At 40.6% G+C, this 17,310-nt stretch overlaps 1 protein-coding gene across 1 annotated transcript in view; it reads right to left on the minus strand.

The window, feature by feature from the left end:
* The window catches only part of Osmr (oncostatin M receptor), a 51,645-nt gene extending 35,225 nt beyond the window's left edge, over positions 1–16,420 (minus strand). The window contains exons 1-4 of the mRNA XM_051182507.1: positions 16,339–16,420; positions 8,999–9,168; positions 3,587–3,743; positions 1,090–1,368 (exon numbers count right to left, since the gene is read on the minus strand). Of these exons, the coding sequence (XP_051038464.1) occupies positions 1,090–1,368; positions 3,587–3,743; positions 8,999–9,168; positions 16,339–16,411 (679 nt within the window). The 5' untranslated portion in view covers positions 16,412–16,420. The remainder of the gene's footprint in view (positions 1–1,089; positions 1,369–3,586; positions 3,744–8,998; positions 9,169–16,338) is intronic.
* Positions 16,421–17,310: the final 890 nt, after the last annotated feature.

The following is a 17,310-nucleotide window of genomic DNA, read 5'->3' on the forward strand; positions in this document are numbered from 1 at the left end:
ATATTTCAGGTGCTTTCCTGAAATATGCTAGTCTTTCCCCCTGTGTGGGATATCTTGGGGATGTGTAGTCAATATTGTGCATGAGGTTGGCAACTGTGTCTACCTTAAAGGGGGTTGTGTTCCATTTTGATTCCATGGCTTACATTACCACCTAGGGATGTCAGCCAGACTGTGAACTAGTTCAGTTCTGCAGTGGGGAGCAGCGAGCACCAGGTGGGGCAAAGCTCCTCACAAATGTGGAGCTGTTTCTGTTCCCAGAGCCTACAGTAAGGGATCCAGATTATGGAAGCATCCAGGTCTGGAATTGCCTCCTTTTCCAATAGAGAGAGATGTTTCGGATACTTTCCTATGGTTTTAGGGTGATGGAAACTCGAGAGCAGACAGCATAGGCATAGTGCAGCCTACAGAAAAGTCAGCATGCTCCCACTTCACTGAAACAGGCCAAGGAATTAATTTCCCATTCAGCTAAGAATGATATTGGCCACGATAGTTGAACTAGTACACTGGGGCTAGAAGCTACCAAGATTCATAGATTCTCTAAACCATCACAATGCCCAGTCACAGAAATGACCAAGAGGACAGATAGAGCCAAGAGCCAGGGTTGACATAGGTCTTTGGAGCTCTGTGCCCTATATCCTGAAACCTCTCCTTTAACACTGTTGGTTCTAGGAATAAAACTGTTAGCCATAAAACAGGAAACAATAGGAAGTCCTGGGAGCATTGCTCTGGGTATTATTTTCAAAATCTCTTTTGGAAGACTTGTAAAATCGAAGAAAACTAAAACCACATGTGAAATATTTCTGTGCTTCCTGGTACATGAGACCCAAGGTGTTTCATAGGAAATGAGAAGGGAGGAGACCTAGCATTCTAATACAGTGGTTCTCAACCTGTGGGTTGGGACACCCACAGGGCTTGCTTACCAGATAACCTGCATGTCAGATATTTACATTAGAATTCGTAACAGAAGTAAAATTACAGTTATGAAGTAGCAAAGAAACAATTTTGTGGTTGGGGGTCACCACAACATAAAGGACTGTATTAAAGTGTCACAGCATTAGGAAGGTTAAGAACCACTGTGCTAATACTTACTTGAGACAAAGAGGACAGTACCAAATAGTTTTTTGGTGGCATTCATAGCTTGACAATAGATGTTTGTCCCTGAGTCGCTAAGGAAAACAACGTTATTCAACTTTATTAGTGACACTCGTGAATCAAGCTGTTCTCCAAGGATTGGCTCTTCTTGCAACATACAGGATACATTATACAGATACTGTCCATGCAGTAAACACATGGTGACATTGGAGCCTTCTTCCAATAGCTTATTTTCAGGAAATATTAATAACATATTTGGTGCAATTGAAACTTGTACTGTAAGACAAAAAGCCTTGGTTAGAGTCTTACTCAGATTTCAAGACAAATCCCCTCCCACTCCCTGTAGTTAATATAGTTTTGTTTTACCTTCTTGGGAAAATAGCAGCCTAAACTTCCACATGATTCCCGGACCTTTCTGTGGGTCCAAAGCAATCCTCTCCACTGTATCAACTTTTGTCATACTTTTCCATCTAAAACAGCATCATTACCACCACTTTTAGTTACTGTGATGTTGCTATTAGATTAATCAAGTGAGAAGGCCTTCTCACTGCAGGTGGCACCAGTGCCTGGCTGGGGTCCTGGACTGAATGAAATGGAGAATGGGAGCCGGGTACTAGCATTTCTGCCTCCTGATTGTGGGTGAAATGCAATCAACAGCTGCAAGCCCCTACCAACCCGACCGTCCATGCCATCATGGACTGTACCCCTGAACAATCTCCCCTGAATGGCTTAATCACAGCGAAAACTCATCCAGCCCCAAAGCCATGTCTCTCTCCATCATACTGAGTCACATCTTCTCCCCCTTCCCCGAGAAGCTCAATTTCCATCTCCTCCTGTTCCAGTCTTTTTTTTTTTTTTTTTTTTTTTTGCTGTGACCTGTGACATAGCAAAATCCATAGGACTCTGCCACCTTCTCCTATGGCTCCCTCTAGGTGGCCTTTTAGAAGAAGCTTCCCTCTAAATGTGACTCAGGCTTCACTGTCTGATTTAGCCTGGCGGGTCACCTATTAGGGCACTGGATATTGCTGTCACTGACCTCACCTGTGCCAAGTGTCCTGTCCTTCTCTGAAGGTTTTTAATCGCCTTCATATGATTCTACTGAACAACGATGGTTGAGAAACATCCCTTTGAGGGTCAGGATTTTCATTATTCTTGCATAAATTTTATGGTTACAGTTTTTAAGAAGTCTAGTTCATTTTACCAAAATTGTTTATAACATGTTTACTTCTTTTTCTCTTGCTGTTGTTTGCTTGTTCTGAGATGGGAATCTCACTACATATTCTTGGTCAGCTTTGAATTCACTATATGGTACATTCAATTTATATAATGAATTTATGTTAACCTCTAAGTCACCTAGCAAACATTCATGGCCTTTTAAAAAACATTTTATGAATTTCTAATAAATATATGCATATAATCTTTCAGCAGTAAGATACAGCTGTGAAGTACAAGGCTTATTAGGTTCTTTACTTTCCCTGGACCTCATTTTCTGTATCTGTCAAGTGGGAATAAAAATAAAGCCTATTTCTTAGGGTTAACATGACAGCTAAACCAATGTCTAGTATTTAAAATTGTAGAATGTATACTTTATTTTATTACTATCATTGTATGCATTAAGCTATTCCTGGGTTAATAGGTTGCTAGTTTCAGTTAATTAATTTGCATCAATGCTTGGCAAAGAAATGATTATATTAGTAGAATTTCATATAATAGGTCAGGATAAATAGTGAGGAATAGAGATGCTATTGCTGTAAATCTGGCCTATAGCCTAGTGGAACATGAGAATTTATGGCAAAGCCCATTCTAAATTTTACCTACAACAATGTTCAATGATCAAAATGAAAGGATAGTTAAAGTTATTTGTCCACAATTCTTCAACTGTAATGAAAAGCTGCTTTCCTTCTCCTCATATTGCTCCCTGTCTCTAAATTGAGGATTGGCCCATGAGCCAAGTCAAGTGTGCCATCTGTTTTGTAAATAAAGTTTTATTGACACATAGCTGCCCTCATTTGTTTACACATTGTCTAAGGCTGCTTTCTGAAGACTTAAGTGCCACAGTCTCAAAAGAAACTGTTGGACCCTTTACAGAAACATTCCCAATACATGTTCCGTGTGTGTGTGTGTGTGTGTGTGTGTGTGTGTGTGTGCATGTGTATTTGAATGTGTGTGCTGCTTTAATAAAAACACATATGCAACTTTAAATTAAATATACTTTGCACATTAGAAAATGAATGCAAAATTATCTGAATCATATAATTAAATCACATAATTAAATTAATTCAAGGATAAAACTTTAGCTTCAGCCATCTAGAGCTCCATGGGGAATTTCAAAGCCATTTTTTAGTTCTATTATGACCAAATGAAATTAGTGTCAGTGTCCACTCAGGGGCTTTCAAATGGGCAGCAATACCCTTCAGTTGATTACTTATCTCTGAGTTACACTACATCTGATTATAGTTATGCCCACTTCACCTGTAACTATTTCACTTCTTACCACTAACTTCTTTCCAGGAACTCCAGTTGCTCCAAGACTTGCCATCGGCTTCCATAGCCCTGATTCTTATGAAATGTGTTACACATTCCAAAGGGATCTCAGACTTCCAGTTCCAATGCAGAACTTGGTTCCACTTCACAGTAGTGCTGTAATTCTCCTAAAATGAAGGAAATATTTGGAGATACACAATTATTGCATCCTGGAGAATATGTCAACCTGAATTATTACAAAGGACAAACTCTACCCCATTTTGACACCACCATGATGTTAAGTTCACTCCCAACCCATCACTCCCTTGCTCTAATGTCTGCATAGGCAGCTATGGACTCCTGTCTCCTTAGTCCCCATGACTGTCATATTGTCCAGGGACCCATACAGATCAAGTGACAGAAAAGAGAAGTCATTCAAGCCTTGAACCAAAGATCTGAGACAGATATTCAACTGTGCTTGTCACTTAGACCCTTGCTAAGAAAATTGTATTGAATTGTCCTTTTAGACATAAGTAATATCTATTGTATTTATAAATACTCATTTTAACCAGGGTTAGATCAAATTAACTAAATCTGAGCAAACAGGGAACTCTTCCAAGCATCCTGGGAACACCAACATCTCCAGAAGTGGCCCTTGCTTTTCTCTCTTATTCTTTCAAATGTGGTGGCCAGATGGACCACATCCCTCCACAAAGACCCCTCTGTAAGAACCTTAGGACTTAGAGGCTCCAACTGAACATCATTCCTCCTAATGCTCTTTGAGGACCTACTCAAGGTGAAGTGGGTCTTTATCTAAGACATTGGCATCTCTAGTCTCAACGTTGATCAATTTCAATGGTGCCATGATATCTTTCTCTACCTTTCAAGGCTTCCACAGTTTGGTTTGCATTAGTCTGAAGGTATCTTCTCTCTGGACTCAATAGTCTACCTGTAACCTTTGAAGGCTTACTGGGCATCTCAATATCTGCTCATGAGGCACTGTTGGCTTAGTGTCCTCCACTTCCCTCTGCATTAGGAATTAGCTACATTTATTGAAGTCCAGGTCATATTCCATCTCCTTCATGAAGTCTTCTTAAACTATCTCAGTGTTGAAGATGGAACCTAGTACTCACATATGGTTTATGAGAACTTCCTGTAGAGGGATTCTATGAGAATCCTATGAGAATTTTCTGATTTTTCCTCTAAATTTTTCCCATCTCCAACCACCATAATACCTTCCTGGAATTTACCTATGACTCTGGTATGGACCCAAGAAAGCAGAGATCAGATCATATTTTCTTCTATTTTGAATCCCCTTTAGCTTCAACAGCTCATTTTTTTTATGTGCCCCTCTAGAACCCCTGCCCTGTCCCCAAGTCTGTGCTGGATAGTTTTAAGTCAATTTGACACGAGATAGAGTCATCTGAAAAAAAAGGGAACCTTAACTGAGAAAAATTACTCCTTAAGATCAGACTGTAGGCAAGCCTGTAGGGAATTTCCTTAATTAGTGATTGATGGAGGAGGACTCAGCTCACTGTGGGTGGTACCATCCATGGTCTGGTGGTTCTGGGTTCCTTAAGAAAGTAAGTTGAGCAAGCCAGTAAGCTGAACTCCATGACCTCTGCATCAGCTCCTGCCTCCAGGTTCATACCCTGCATGAGTTCCTGTCCTGAATCCCTTTGATGATGAATGTTAACTATTATATGGAAGGGTAGCAAACAAAAAGTCCTTCCTCCCTAAGTTGCCTTTTGTCACAATATTTCATCACAGCAATAGAAACCCTAAGGAAGACACATTCCTTCCTGGACCTTGAACTTCCTGGGGATGCTAATGTGAGTCTGTACTCAGTATAGGGAGCTCTGAGTACTTGTAGGCAACAACTCTTACATTTCTGCCCTGTTCATGCTTGTAGGCATCTTACATTTCTGCCCTGTTCAGATCACCAGTCTTAAATCATGAAGACAACAGATTCACACAGCTGTGGAACAAGAACACTGTGGTCCACCCAGGTAAATTTAATTATGTGCCTCCTGTCTACTCTATACAGAACAGATTTTTTAAAATGCTAATATTTTATATCAGCTTATTATTTTGCTTTATTCTTAGATCACAAAACGTATTTCTGCCTGTTTTGATATCCATATTCATGGAACTTTCATTATTTAATGAACAGCCCTAAGATATTATTACATTTGAATATTGTTAAATATAAACACTAGACAACAAAAGAAAACTAAAGTAGACAACAATAGTAAATTGCTATGCTGTCAGCAGGCCAGAGTTGGGGTTCCCCTGTGAATCTCCCTAGATCTACACATTCCTGCCCTGGCAGTCCCCTGCAGCCAACTCTCACACTTTGCCACGCCCCTTCTTCTTACTGCTATCCAGGTAAACACATCTGATTGTTCTTCCCATGGCCTTGGGTGGTATTGCCCTGCACCTCCTTGCCCAAACCTGTTTCCATGTGCCCACACACTGCAGCCTGCCTTCAAATCTGGTAGCCACGCCACACCCTTCTCTCAAGGCCTCTGATAGCTCCCATTGGGTTTTCTCAGGGATCTTGTTCCCACCTTTCATGCTAAATTAACTCCATTTCCCCTTTCATATCTTGGCTTTCATTCAAATTGTGGGAGAAATTTAGAATAACAGCCCCAGCATTCACAAAAGACCTTTACACTCCCCCACACATCCCATTAATGTGCTCAACTTTTAAATCTCCACACCTTGAACAATGCCTGATGCAGGCCCACAGTCCAACCTTCTGAACTAATTTAGTCACTTGATTAATATGTAGCAGGCCATATGTCCCTAGACACTGTGGATTCTAACTAACCTCAAGTTTATGTGCTGAGGTCTTTATAGTCTTACCAATGAAGAAGATAAACTTTGACTATGTTAATCAAATTAGTGATTTTAAAAAAGTAATGCATTTGATTTCTTTTGTCATTGAAGTGGTAATTTGAATATAGCCCTTGCAGACACTAGTAGGTCATAGGAATTGGCAAATACACAGGCATAGAAATATATCTGAGGTCAATGACTCATTGCTGAAGCATGAATCCTATCCCTAGATGATTCACATCCCCGGCATCTTTCCAAGCTTGAGCTGCTACTCTGCTTTCTCTTGCAGAAAATGGCCTAGAGGAAAGAGCAAAGTTTGACCACAAGCAGCACCACGTAGTGTAACTGTCAGCAGGGCTCTGAATGGCTAGCACTGTCAGGGAAATGTCCTATTCCAGCTATGAGCACCTAGGCCAATGTACATTTCATCCGGCTTGTTGGAAGCACAATGAATGATGAGATTGTAATGTGTCTTTCTCAGCAAAAGTGGCGATGGGGTTCCTTGCTTGCATTACAAGCAACTGCTCAGGCAAAGAAGAATTTCCAGAAGGAAGTATGGTCCCTTCCTTAACAGAAGGAAGATCTCATGTCTCTCCTCAAGACCAGGTACAAGAAGAGTCAGACAAGGGCATCTCCTAGTCATAGCATGTGACCACCTTCCCTGTCTGACCATGGAGGTGACAAATGAGGCTATTTCTCTGCCTCTCTTTGACTGAACTGAAAACAATTATCCATGTGCGGGTTGTTGTCACTGCTGTATGTTTTGAGTTAAATGACATAAATGGATGGTGTAATAGTCCACCCTTGGGGACCTTAACCCCTCATAAATACAAAAATAATTCTCACATGCTACTCTCCCATTCAAAGAGACTACATTCCATTCAGATTTAAGAAAAGAAAGAATGGGATCCACTTGTTCCATGACAAACATTACTTGCTTTTCCTGATATGAGAACTGATAAGAATTGTCTTTTAGAGAAGTACAGAATAAGATTCCCTTGTTCTATTGCTATTTTGTTATGGTGATAAGTGTTAATGCTCCAAAATTCTCCTCAGCACTTCTCCCCACCTTCTGTTTTTAGACTGTTCTTTTTTCCAATAGGGCCTTCATCGAATGTTTCTTTAGGCCCAAACCACCAACCAATACCTATCAGAATCACAACAATCAGGTTTCTTAGCATAAAGTGGGTTTGTGGGAAGCTATGCTGATGGTGGGAAGTGGACAGCTAATGATTACACATATGTACTACTAAGGTGACATCACACAGCTGGCATTGTGGGAAACTGCCCTCTGAAACAAGCAACAGACCTGCTATAAGCCGTAGTGGACTGAATCAGATTTTATTTACCTTAGACCATTTGCTCAGACCTCATATTTGGTAATGGATATGGAAAAGAACTGAAGACTTTAACATTAGTGACAGGCTTAACTAGAAGGACAGACATTCTTGATCCCTCAGTGCCAAACATTTGCTGCCCGAGAGAAGAGGGACCTCAATGGGGCTGATGGGCCCTCAGATGATTCCTCTGTGTCCTTTACCTCCAGAATATTTCTAAGGTACTTTGTCAAACTCTCCTGAAACAGCTCATAATAATATGTAATGCCTGTGACCAATGTGCTGTTAGATGAGACTGTGTCAGGCACAGGAGACACATCTATTGCCTGAATCAAGATGAGTGAAAAATCTACCCCAAATAATTCAAAGCAGAAAAAAAGTTGAAGATTCTCTTTTCATTTGGTTTGATGCAAGGGCTTATATAGTTCAAGTTGGCTTTGAACTTCTTATGTAACACATGGTGTCTTGAACTTCTGATCCTCCAGCCTCCACCCCTCAAGAAGGATTAAATCGATTAATTTATGTATCAGCAAACCCACATTCCTGGAAACAGAGGACAGTCAGCTATTGTACTGTGCAGCCAGCAGAACCTCTGTGTTGGCCAGAGAGTAAGTGCTGGGACTTGCTCATCTGTGCCCTCAGCACAGGGCAAGTAAAAGGAACCTCAGAGCCCTCACTGTGAGAAAAGTTTTAGTAAGACATTATATATCGTATTCAGGACAATCCAACTGTGGATGGACAGAGAAAAAGAGAGGAGAGTGAGATAATTGTTCTGCAGGGAACATGCAGATCCAATGTTTACAGGGACAGACCCGGTGACTATCTTGGGGCAAACAGCACAACAAAGAGAATCTATTTTTCAAATAAATCCACCAAACCCGTGGGCCATATTACTTTGTTTTAATTGAGCAGTTCTCAACCTGGGGGTTGAATGATTCTTTCACAGGGGTCGCCTAAGACCATCAGAAAAAAAACCAGATATTTACATTACAATTCACAGCAGTAGCAAAATTACAGTCATGAAGTAGCAATGAAAATAAGTTTATGGTTAGGGCTCACCACAACATGAGGAATTGTATTAAATGGCAGCAGCATTTTGAAGGTTGAGAACCACTGTCTTAACTAAAAACATAGGGATTCAATTATTTAGGAAACTTGTACTGAGAGGGAAATGTTCTGGAATAATAAGATTTCTCATATGGTATAACAGACAAATCATGGCCTGGGAAAAGAATTTTTAAAATATTAAGTAAAAAAATACTTACCACCCAGATGATGTTAGATGTATTAATTCTACTGATCTCTATTTGAAATACCATTTTTAATTCTTGATGAGTAAGGTTTGGAACAGTCCACTGTAAATTCACTTGCTGAAGTTTAGACTGAACAGAAACAGTAAGTATCTCAGGAGTCAACTGGAAAGTCTCACCCAAGACTGAAAGACCAAAAAACAGGTAGAAAATACTCTCAATAAGGGCATGATTGAATAGCCACACATCTAACAGAGACACCATTCAATGTGCTCACTGGAGAGCTTTGGAAAGTATGTTTGCCTAAACATTCTAGCATCGGATACTGAGAGAAGCTGGAATGGAATTAGAAATTACATCAGCAGAAGAAGAGAATAAGACCCAAATGAAGCAGAAAACTTGCTCAGTAATCCACACCATATTAATGAACTAGCAAACACCTGCACAAATGTGCCTTTCCTGGGTAATCTAATGGTCTTAATTTATAACGGAAACAAAGAGATTTTTTTCCCCTAAAGATCTCATATTAAAACTAAAAATCAGTTTTTTGGAAATTCAAGGTTCCCTGGTTTATTAGAAGGCCAGAGATTGGAAACATCACATACAGAGACATGGTTCCATATACTTCAATGTGCTGAGCTCACACACCTAGCAAGAGTTCACTGAATTCTGGATGAAGCAGCAATAATTATAGGCACTTAATGTGATACAAAATACTGTGACAAGGTTCCCCAGTTAGAGGAGGAGCTTAACTGGAGAGACACAACAAAATCACAGAAATCATTGAGATTGCAAGCTTAGAACAATGAGCAGTGTAATGACTCTAAAAGATCAGGAGATCAAACACAAACACATTTGTGCAGGTCATTAACCTCCAGAAGTACCCAGTGTCTCTAGACAGTCTTTAAACCCAGAGTAGCATCACAGCCATAGCACACAGAGGCTAAGATACAGTCTGTCAGGAGAGAGGGTGGGCCTGGATCCACTTGGGTTACTGCCAGTTCCAGAGACTAAGTTGTTGACTTCTGCTGAAGAAAGGGAAACAGCAGAGAGAATAGAAAGGAATTATGTGTTGCAAATTCAACTATTCCAATTGTTGGACTGAGGGTGCTTGAAGTAAACTGGGGATGTTACAAAGGTTTTGGAAATAGAAAGACTCCCTTCATAAAATTAGCTGGTGTATGCTGACCCACATATAAGAGACACCTGCTTCTTGGCTTATGTTTTCCTAGTCTTTTAGCTATTGGTGATCTGAAAGCTTGCTGTATCACATTTAAAAGGCAAGAAAGTATCTAGGCGAGGAGTAGCTTGGTAACTAAACATACACACAAGAACAAAGCCTTCAGTTCTGTTCCCTTGCAGCCTCTCCCTTCCACAAAGGCAAGGGAGTGTCTTCCTAACAAAAATGTTAGCAATCTGCAAAATATGAAAAAGGGTCCCCAAATCACCAGTGCACATGTGCTATTTTTTCTCATGGAGGATGTCAATAACAATCCTGAGTATGTGTTATTTACTAGGCATGATAGCAGCTGCTTTGCTTTTAATGTGTAAGCTAACACTGTAAAACCATAAGACAATTTTCATAACAAACAAGGAAATGGAAGCTCTGTGAGATTAAATAACAGTGATCTCACTGATATCAAAACATGTGCTCCCCTTTGTTACACTATTTCACAACTGGTAAGATAGGACCCCGAACCATGTTCTCATGGGATGCAATGCCTGACAAGTATGCTTCATGGCCCCAGCAGCATCCAGGATACAGCCGACAGAATGAGATCCTGGATGGAGCCACATAAGCTGAGATGGGAATGAAGAGCTTTTGTGTGACTTTTCCACAGTAGAGGACTTCACATCCAGATAAGGCATTGCCATCAGATGGCAGAAGGTTGCAGATGTAGCCTCTTTGGAAGTGAGACTAAAAAGAACACCCATAAAATGAAAGACAACTGTTTAAGGTTCCCCATCCTGTGGGACATTTTCCCAAACATGGTATGGGAAGGATGGAGACGCTCAATGTGGGCACCTCAACTTTGGATTTGGCAGTGGGTCCTTTCATATAACTTGAAAAGTATGAGTAACAATAGGAAAAGCAGATACATTGAACTTCATCAACATTAAAATTTGACTATTAAAGAGTGTTGTAAAGAAAATAAAGACTGAAAATGGGAGAAATATTTGTAAGTCATATGTTAGATGTTTCTAGTATCTCCACCATAAAAAGAACTCTTAAAAAGTCACAACAGAAAAATGACACACTCAGTTTAAAAGTGGACATAGGACTTGGGAGACATTTCTCAAAATAAAATAAACAAATGGCCAAAAAAGTGACGTGAAGAGATACTCATTATCACTAGTCATTGAGAAAGAAAGATCAAACCCAGGATGGTATCTCAAATGAGATACTATCTCATGTTCTCCAGGAAGGCTTCCGCAATCATTAAAAGCATGGGCATAACACATGTGGATGAGGGTATGGAAAAATTTGCAGTTTCTGTACCCTGTAGGTGTAAAATGGCTCATCACCGTGGAAAACATCCTGGTAGTTTTTCAGAAACTTACTATAGGATTATAGTATGGCCCACAATTTCACTCCTAAGTCTATATCCCACCACCTCCCAGGTGAAACTGGGGATTCAAATAAGTATCTGCCCATGAATGTTTGGAGTAGCACCATTTGCAGTCAACAAAGGGTGGAAACAAGTCATATGTCATCAGCAGGTGGCATTCACATTGAAGGCTATGATTTCTACATACAAAGGACATATTACTTAGTAGTAAAAAGGAGTAGAGTTCTGATCCATGTTACACATTGGATTGAACTCAAAATCATTGTGATAAGTAAATGAACCCAGACACAGAGTTACATATTGCATGGTTTCTTTTATGCAAAATATCCAGAATAGGTAAAGACATAGAAACAGTAAGTGGTCTGGTAGTTGTCAGCATAGAGCAGTAAAGAATCAGGAGCTATTTCATGATAGATGTTAATGTTTCCAGCAGCCAGATGCTGCATTTCTGGAGTTGTTAGAATGCCTGGGCCCTGGCAGCATTAAGAAGCAGGGCTCTATCATTCATCCCCAATAGGCCAACTAAATACACTAATAATGGCACACAGCAGAGAAAGCAAGTTCATTTAGTTTGTCTACATTGGGGAGAGAAACAAAGACTCTCTATCTTGAAATGAGGTACAGGTTTAAATAGAAGGCAAGAGATATGCATCATCATAATTAAGCAGTCCCCGCCGAAGTGTGGCCTTGTCCATCACTGCCTCAGCTCCAGTCTGTTGGGGAATATTACTTTCACCATGTAAAGATGTGTTGCATTTGTTTCACCTTGTCTGCCTAAGGCACCTGATTGGTCTAATAAAAAGCTGGATGGCCAATAGCTAGGCAGGAGAAAAATAGGTGGAGCTAGAAGGCAGAGAGAATAGATAGGAGGAGGAATCTTGACTTGAGAGAAGAATAAAAAGAAGAAGAGAACAAGGGAGAAAGAATGGGACATGCTTAGGGTAAGGGGCATGAAGCCAGGCAGCTGCCACCAGCCAGACATGAGAAGTGAAAGTAAAATATATAGAAAGAAAGGTAAAAAGTCCTGAGACAAATGTAGAGAAAGAGAAACAGATTAATTTAAGTTAAAGAAAAAAGAAAGCTAGACAGAAATGAGCCTAAGGTAGGTCAAGCACTCATAACTAATTTTAAGTCTCTGTGTAATGATTTGGGAGCTAGTTGGTGACCCAGAAGAAAATGCCAGTTCTCTCCGCAAGGTATTCTAACAAGTTGTTAGAACTGGGAAATCTCTTCTTGGGAAACAAGCTCCTTGACTGGCAGACACTGGCTTTCAGCCTCTTGTTTCTTCTACCCTATGACTCCCAGGGAAATTCCAATTCCTTGAGGAACAAATAATCTGACAGATAAAGGGAGGGGCACAAATTAAGAATACATTCACTCCCATGGGATAGTTCTAGTACTATTGTGAAATATTAAATGTCATGGATGACGGAAAGAAAGGTAAAAATCCTGAGACAAAATATAGAGAAAGAGAAACAGATTAATTTAAGTTAAAGAAAAAAGAAACCATAAAGATACTTAGTTTTGTGTTAATGTGACTGTTACCTCAATAAAGACTTTCAGGATACATGTTTCCATAAAAATATAATAAAAGGCCAAGCTTCTAGAACCCTGTCAACTCCACTCTCACTGCATTGTCAAACTTAGATCACATGTTTTGACTTAAATTTGGTTTGAGTGTCTTCTAGAGATTCTTGGAAATTTGGTTCTAGTGTGGGGATGGTCAAAGACGCTAGAACTATTAAGAGGTAGGGTCTAACTAAAACACTAGTGGCTATCAACAACCGATCAAATGCCAGGCCCACTCAAAAGGAGGAAAATTATACCTGGTCCTGGAAACCTGATCATTTTCCCAGGGTTAGTGATGCCATGTGAGCAGCTGTACCACAGCCCTGCCTCTATGCCTTCCTTCTCTCTGCGCCTCTACTGTCAAGCTGCGAGACAAAAACTCTTCCTTCAGTTGCTTTCTTCAAGTATTTTGTCATGGTAACCTGAAAGGAAATAATTTCCATGCTCTCTCTCTCTGTCTGCCTAATCACTTGCAGTTCTCACCCATGATCACACAGGTTGTAATAGGCTGTTGAGGGTTGTGACGGAAACAAGAGTATGACTAAGTCTTACTGAGCTCAGGGAAATCAAGATTAGCAACATACAGTTCTACAATTGACACATGAACGAGTCAACTCCCTGTCTAACCTTATTTCTGGAAGCTCTACCCAGTTGTCCTATGTTGTTTCAACAAAAAGGAAGCTCCTGGAATTAGCATACCTTATCAGCAAGTGTGGGATGACTCAGGTACTTGAGTAACATTAGTTAGATGTAGCATGGGCAGGAGGTGGGGGTGGGTGGGGGGACTAAAACTCCTCCCAGGTGAAGCCAGAGAGGTCAAAAGGACCATGGAGGTGAATAAATCCAGCCCCGCTGACTTTTCAGAGAAGCTAATTGAGGTTAAATGTGGAGATGGATGACTGTACCAAGGCTTATGCATACCAGACCAGACCCAGGGCTTCTGGCTCCAGGCCAGCTCTCATACAACACTGGAGTGTGGCTAAGGAGGCCATCTGGGGACTCCATCCTGGGCTTAGTCACAGACAGTCCCACTTTCCCCACAGTTTCTCTGACCAACCCTAATACTGCTGGAGGAAATAATGTGTGGTTAATTCCCAGAATGGGATACCATGTTATAGTACTTAAAACAATGTGATTCCAAAAACATTTAACATCAAAAGGAAACATTTGCCCTACTTAATGGCTTAAATTAAAAAAAAAATCAATCCCCTGGTGACAGGTTATTCTCTGTATATATACATATGTGTAGTGTTTTTCTCTATACAAGGAGGTTTAGCCTTTATTGAAATGTATATTGGAGGAGAGCAAGGTGGCTCTGTGTGTAAAGGTGCTTGCAGCAAAGCCTGACAACATGAGTTTAATACCTGGAACTTACATGAAGGAGGGAGAGACAAACCCACACAGTCTGTCTTCTGACTTCCACACATGTATTGTGACATGTGTATGCGTGTAACTCCTATACATGTGAGCATGCACTTGCTCATGCACACACACACACACTCACACACCTAAATGAACATAAAACAATTAATCTCCACTTATTTCCAGCTTTTATATATGTATCCTAAAGATAGAAAAAAAATACACCAAGATGCTACAGTCATCTATCTCCTCTGGCTGATGGAAACATGCACAGGGCTAACTGAAACCTCTTACATATTGCTTGGAAGACGTTAGGTAGGGCTATTTGCAGTCTCCGAACTGAGCCTGGTTAGTTGATTAAGTGGCGAGCTCACTAGTGTGAGTGGAGGTGTAGTACACAGCAGGCATTGAAAAAAAGTCCCCACAGTTCTGGTGAAGACTAAGATCTACCAAGGAAACCCTGCTTTGTAAAGAAAGTTGGAAGCAGAAATGGAAATTGGGTTGCCAGGAAATTAGGGAAACATGTTTGATCTAAACAATGGAAACTAAGCTGTGAAGACTGACCTGAGCACAGAACGTTTCACATGCAGAAGATACACCATGACCAAACAGTCAGGTCACACATCATGAGACTCTGCTAGGGGAACAACCTGTGGCAAAAGTGTAGTGAATACTCTGGAGTGCTCCTCCACAAGGTCTTGGTGCATTAGGCTGTCTCGGAACCAGGGGCTCTGATCTGGGCTGGAACATTCTCCATCTTCAGCCTCCCTAATCAGTGCAGTATACTTGACTCCAGCATCAGGACAGACTGAGGGAGCTACCCAGGCCACCAACGAGAGAGCCTCATCTCCTGGCAGACCTGGCTTATGGAATAGCTCAATTAACTGGTGCTTAAGAAGTCAGAAGAAATAGTATATTCTCATATGCCAAAACCAAACCTAGACTGAAATGATGTGAGGCAGAACTTGAGCTATTAGCAGAACTAAATTAAATCTCTTCTTTTCCATATATCTTGTAGTTCCTAGAGATAAATGAGGAACTCTGTGTGTATCCTTTGCAAGTGTCAGTTTCTCAAATCCATGCATGGAACTATGTCTGTACTTTTTGTTAAAAAGGAAACACAGCAAAGAATAAATACAGGACAAAAAGTGTAAGTTTTATCCGATATGGACAAATGCAGGGGAAATTAATTCACTAAGAGAAACACTTTCAAGTCTAAGAACCTATGTTTAAATAAGTTGAAAGTAATAAAATATCTGTACACGTTTGATAAAGTAGTCACATGTGTGTGCATTTACAAAGTTGATTTATTCCAAACTATGGTCTTCTGGGACAGAGAATTGACAAACATTATTTCTCAGACTGCAAACAGAGTTCAGTCTATCCCATATTACCTTGTACATACTTGAGTTTCTAGTGTTTCCCAGACCACAGTTGCTTTCAGTCATATTTTATAAGCCGAACAGCTCTCAACAAGTGTGGCTAAGGGGCATTAAAACTTGTTCTAACCCAGCCACCAGAACAGGGCTGCTCCATCTTGCCCAGCAGGGTTTGGAAGGAAATACCATGGCAATGGTCTATATAACACAGAGCAATCCTGAAGCTCTGTAGTCTTAGATCCACTTACAACCACCGCAATGAGCAGAACACTGAGCAGGAAACCAAAGCTAAGGAGTGGTCTTACTAATGGTGCCATCAGGATGAGGGAGGCCACACCCAAGGCAATGGTGGCTTCCAGAAATTTACCACATCTCATGTGAGTTAATCACCAACTCCAGGCAAAGGAAATGGCTTTTCTCCAAAATGCCAGTTGGTTCATCTTTACATGTCCTTTACTTTTTTTTGGATTCTTACCTTCACTTAGGGATGTTTTCAGGGACAGCACTACCAAGAGGAAGGCTGGATGAAGGACCACAGAGAAAGACATTGGTCTGATTGTCTGAAAGAGATAAATTGCAAGAAAGGGAATTTATTTAACTTTAACTCTTGGTAGGTTTTTCAGGCCAGCCATGGTCAGTGATGGGATTAAACTCTTTCATTTTCCTTCTCCTCTTGTATCCATGTCGTCTGTCTTTGGAGGAAGAATTCACATTTCCTGTCTTGTGAAATGTTCCTCAGGTCATACATGAGGTATAACTGACAGAATTAGAAGACCAGACCTCAAGGGGCCTGTGTACACCATGAAGACTTCCTCTGTGTGGGTTACTGAGGCTGGTGGCAAGAGCTCAGTGATTAGCCTGTTCATTTGATTCATGCAAGCAAAGCCAGTAAAGCAAAAACCCAAGTTAAAATGAAAAAGTAAACAAAACAAACACTGATTAGAAAAAAGGACAAATATAATCTCAAAAGGGCTCTGTTTAAACTAATCACTCGAGGGATACAGAGATGCCTCAGAGGTTGGGAGCCATTGCTGCCCTTGCAGATGACCTGGGTTTCATTTGAGCCACTCAGTGGCTCAAAACCATCTTTACCTGCAGCTCCAGGGGTCCAAGACCCTATTCTGACCTCTGTGGACAGTGGGCACAAATATGATATACAGGCACACAGGCAAAACAACTACACAAACAGTAAAATAAACCAAATATTTAAAATTTCTAACAAAGAAATTAAAAAAACTAAATTAATCACCCAAGCCATCTCCTTGCTTCCATTTTCCTCTCACTGAAATTCAACCTGGAAAAGTTAGCATATTCCAGGGGTTGGTCATCCTCATTGTTCAATATAATTTCCATTTTGCCTCTGAAGGGAACTGCAAATTGCAGGCCAAAAGAGTTCCACTGAGTCATAAGGTGATTGGATCAGAGTACAATCCAAGGGCAGATGACA

Source organism: Phodopus roborovskii, unplaced genomic scaffold (genome assembly GCF_943737965.1).
Source record: "Phodopus roborovskii unplaced genomic scaffold, PHOROB, whole genome shotgun sequence".
In the NCBI taxonomy this organism is placed as follows: domain Eukaryota; kingdom Metazoa; phylum Chordata; class Mammalia; order Rodentia; family Cricetidae; genus Phodopus; species Phodopus roborovskii.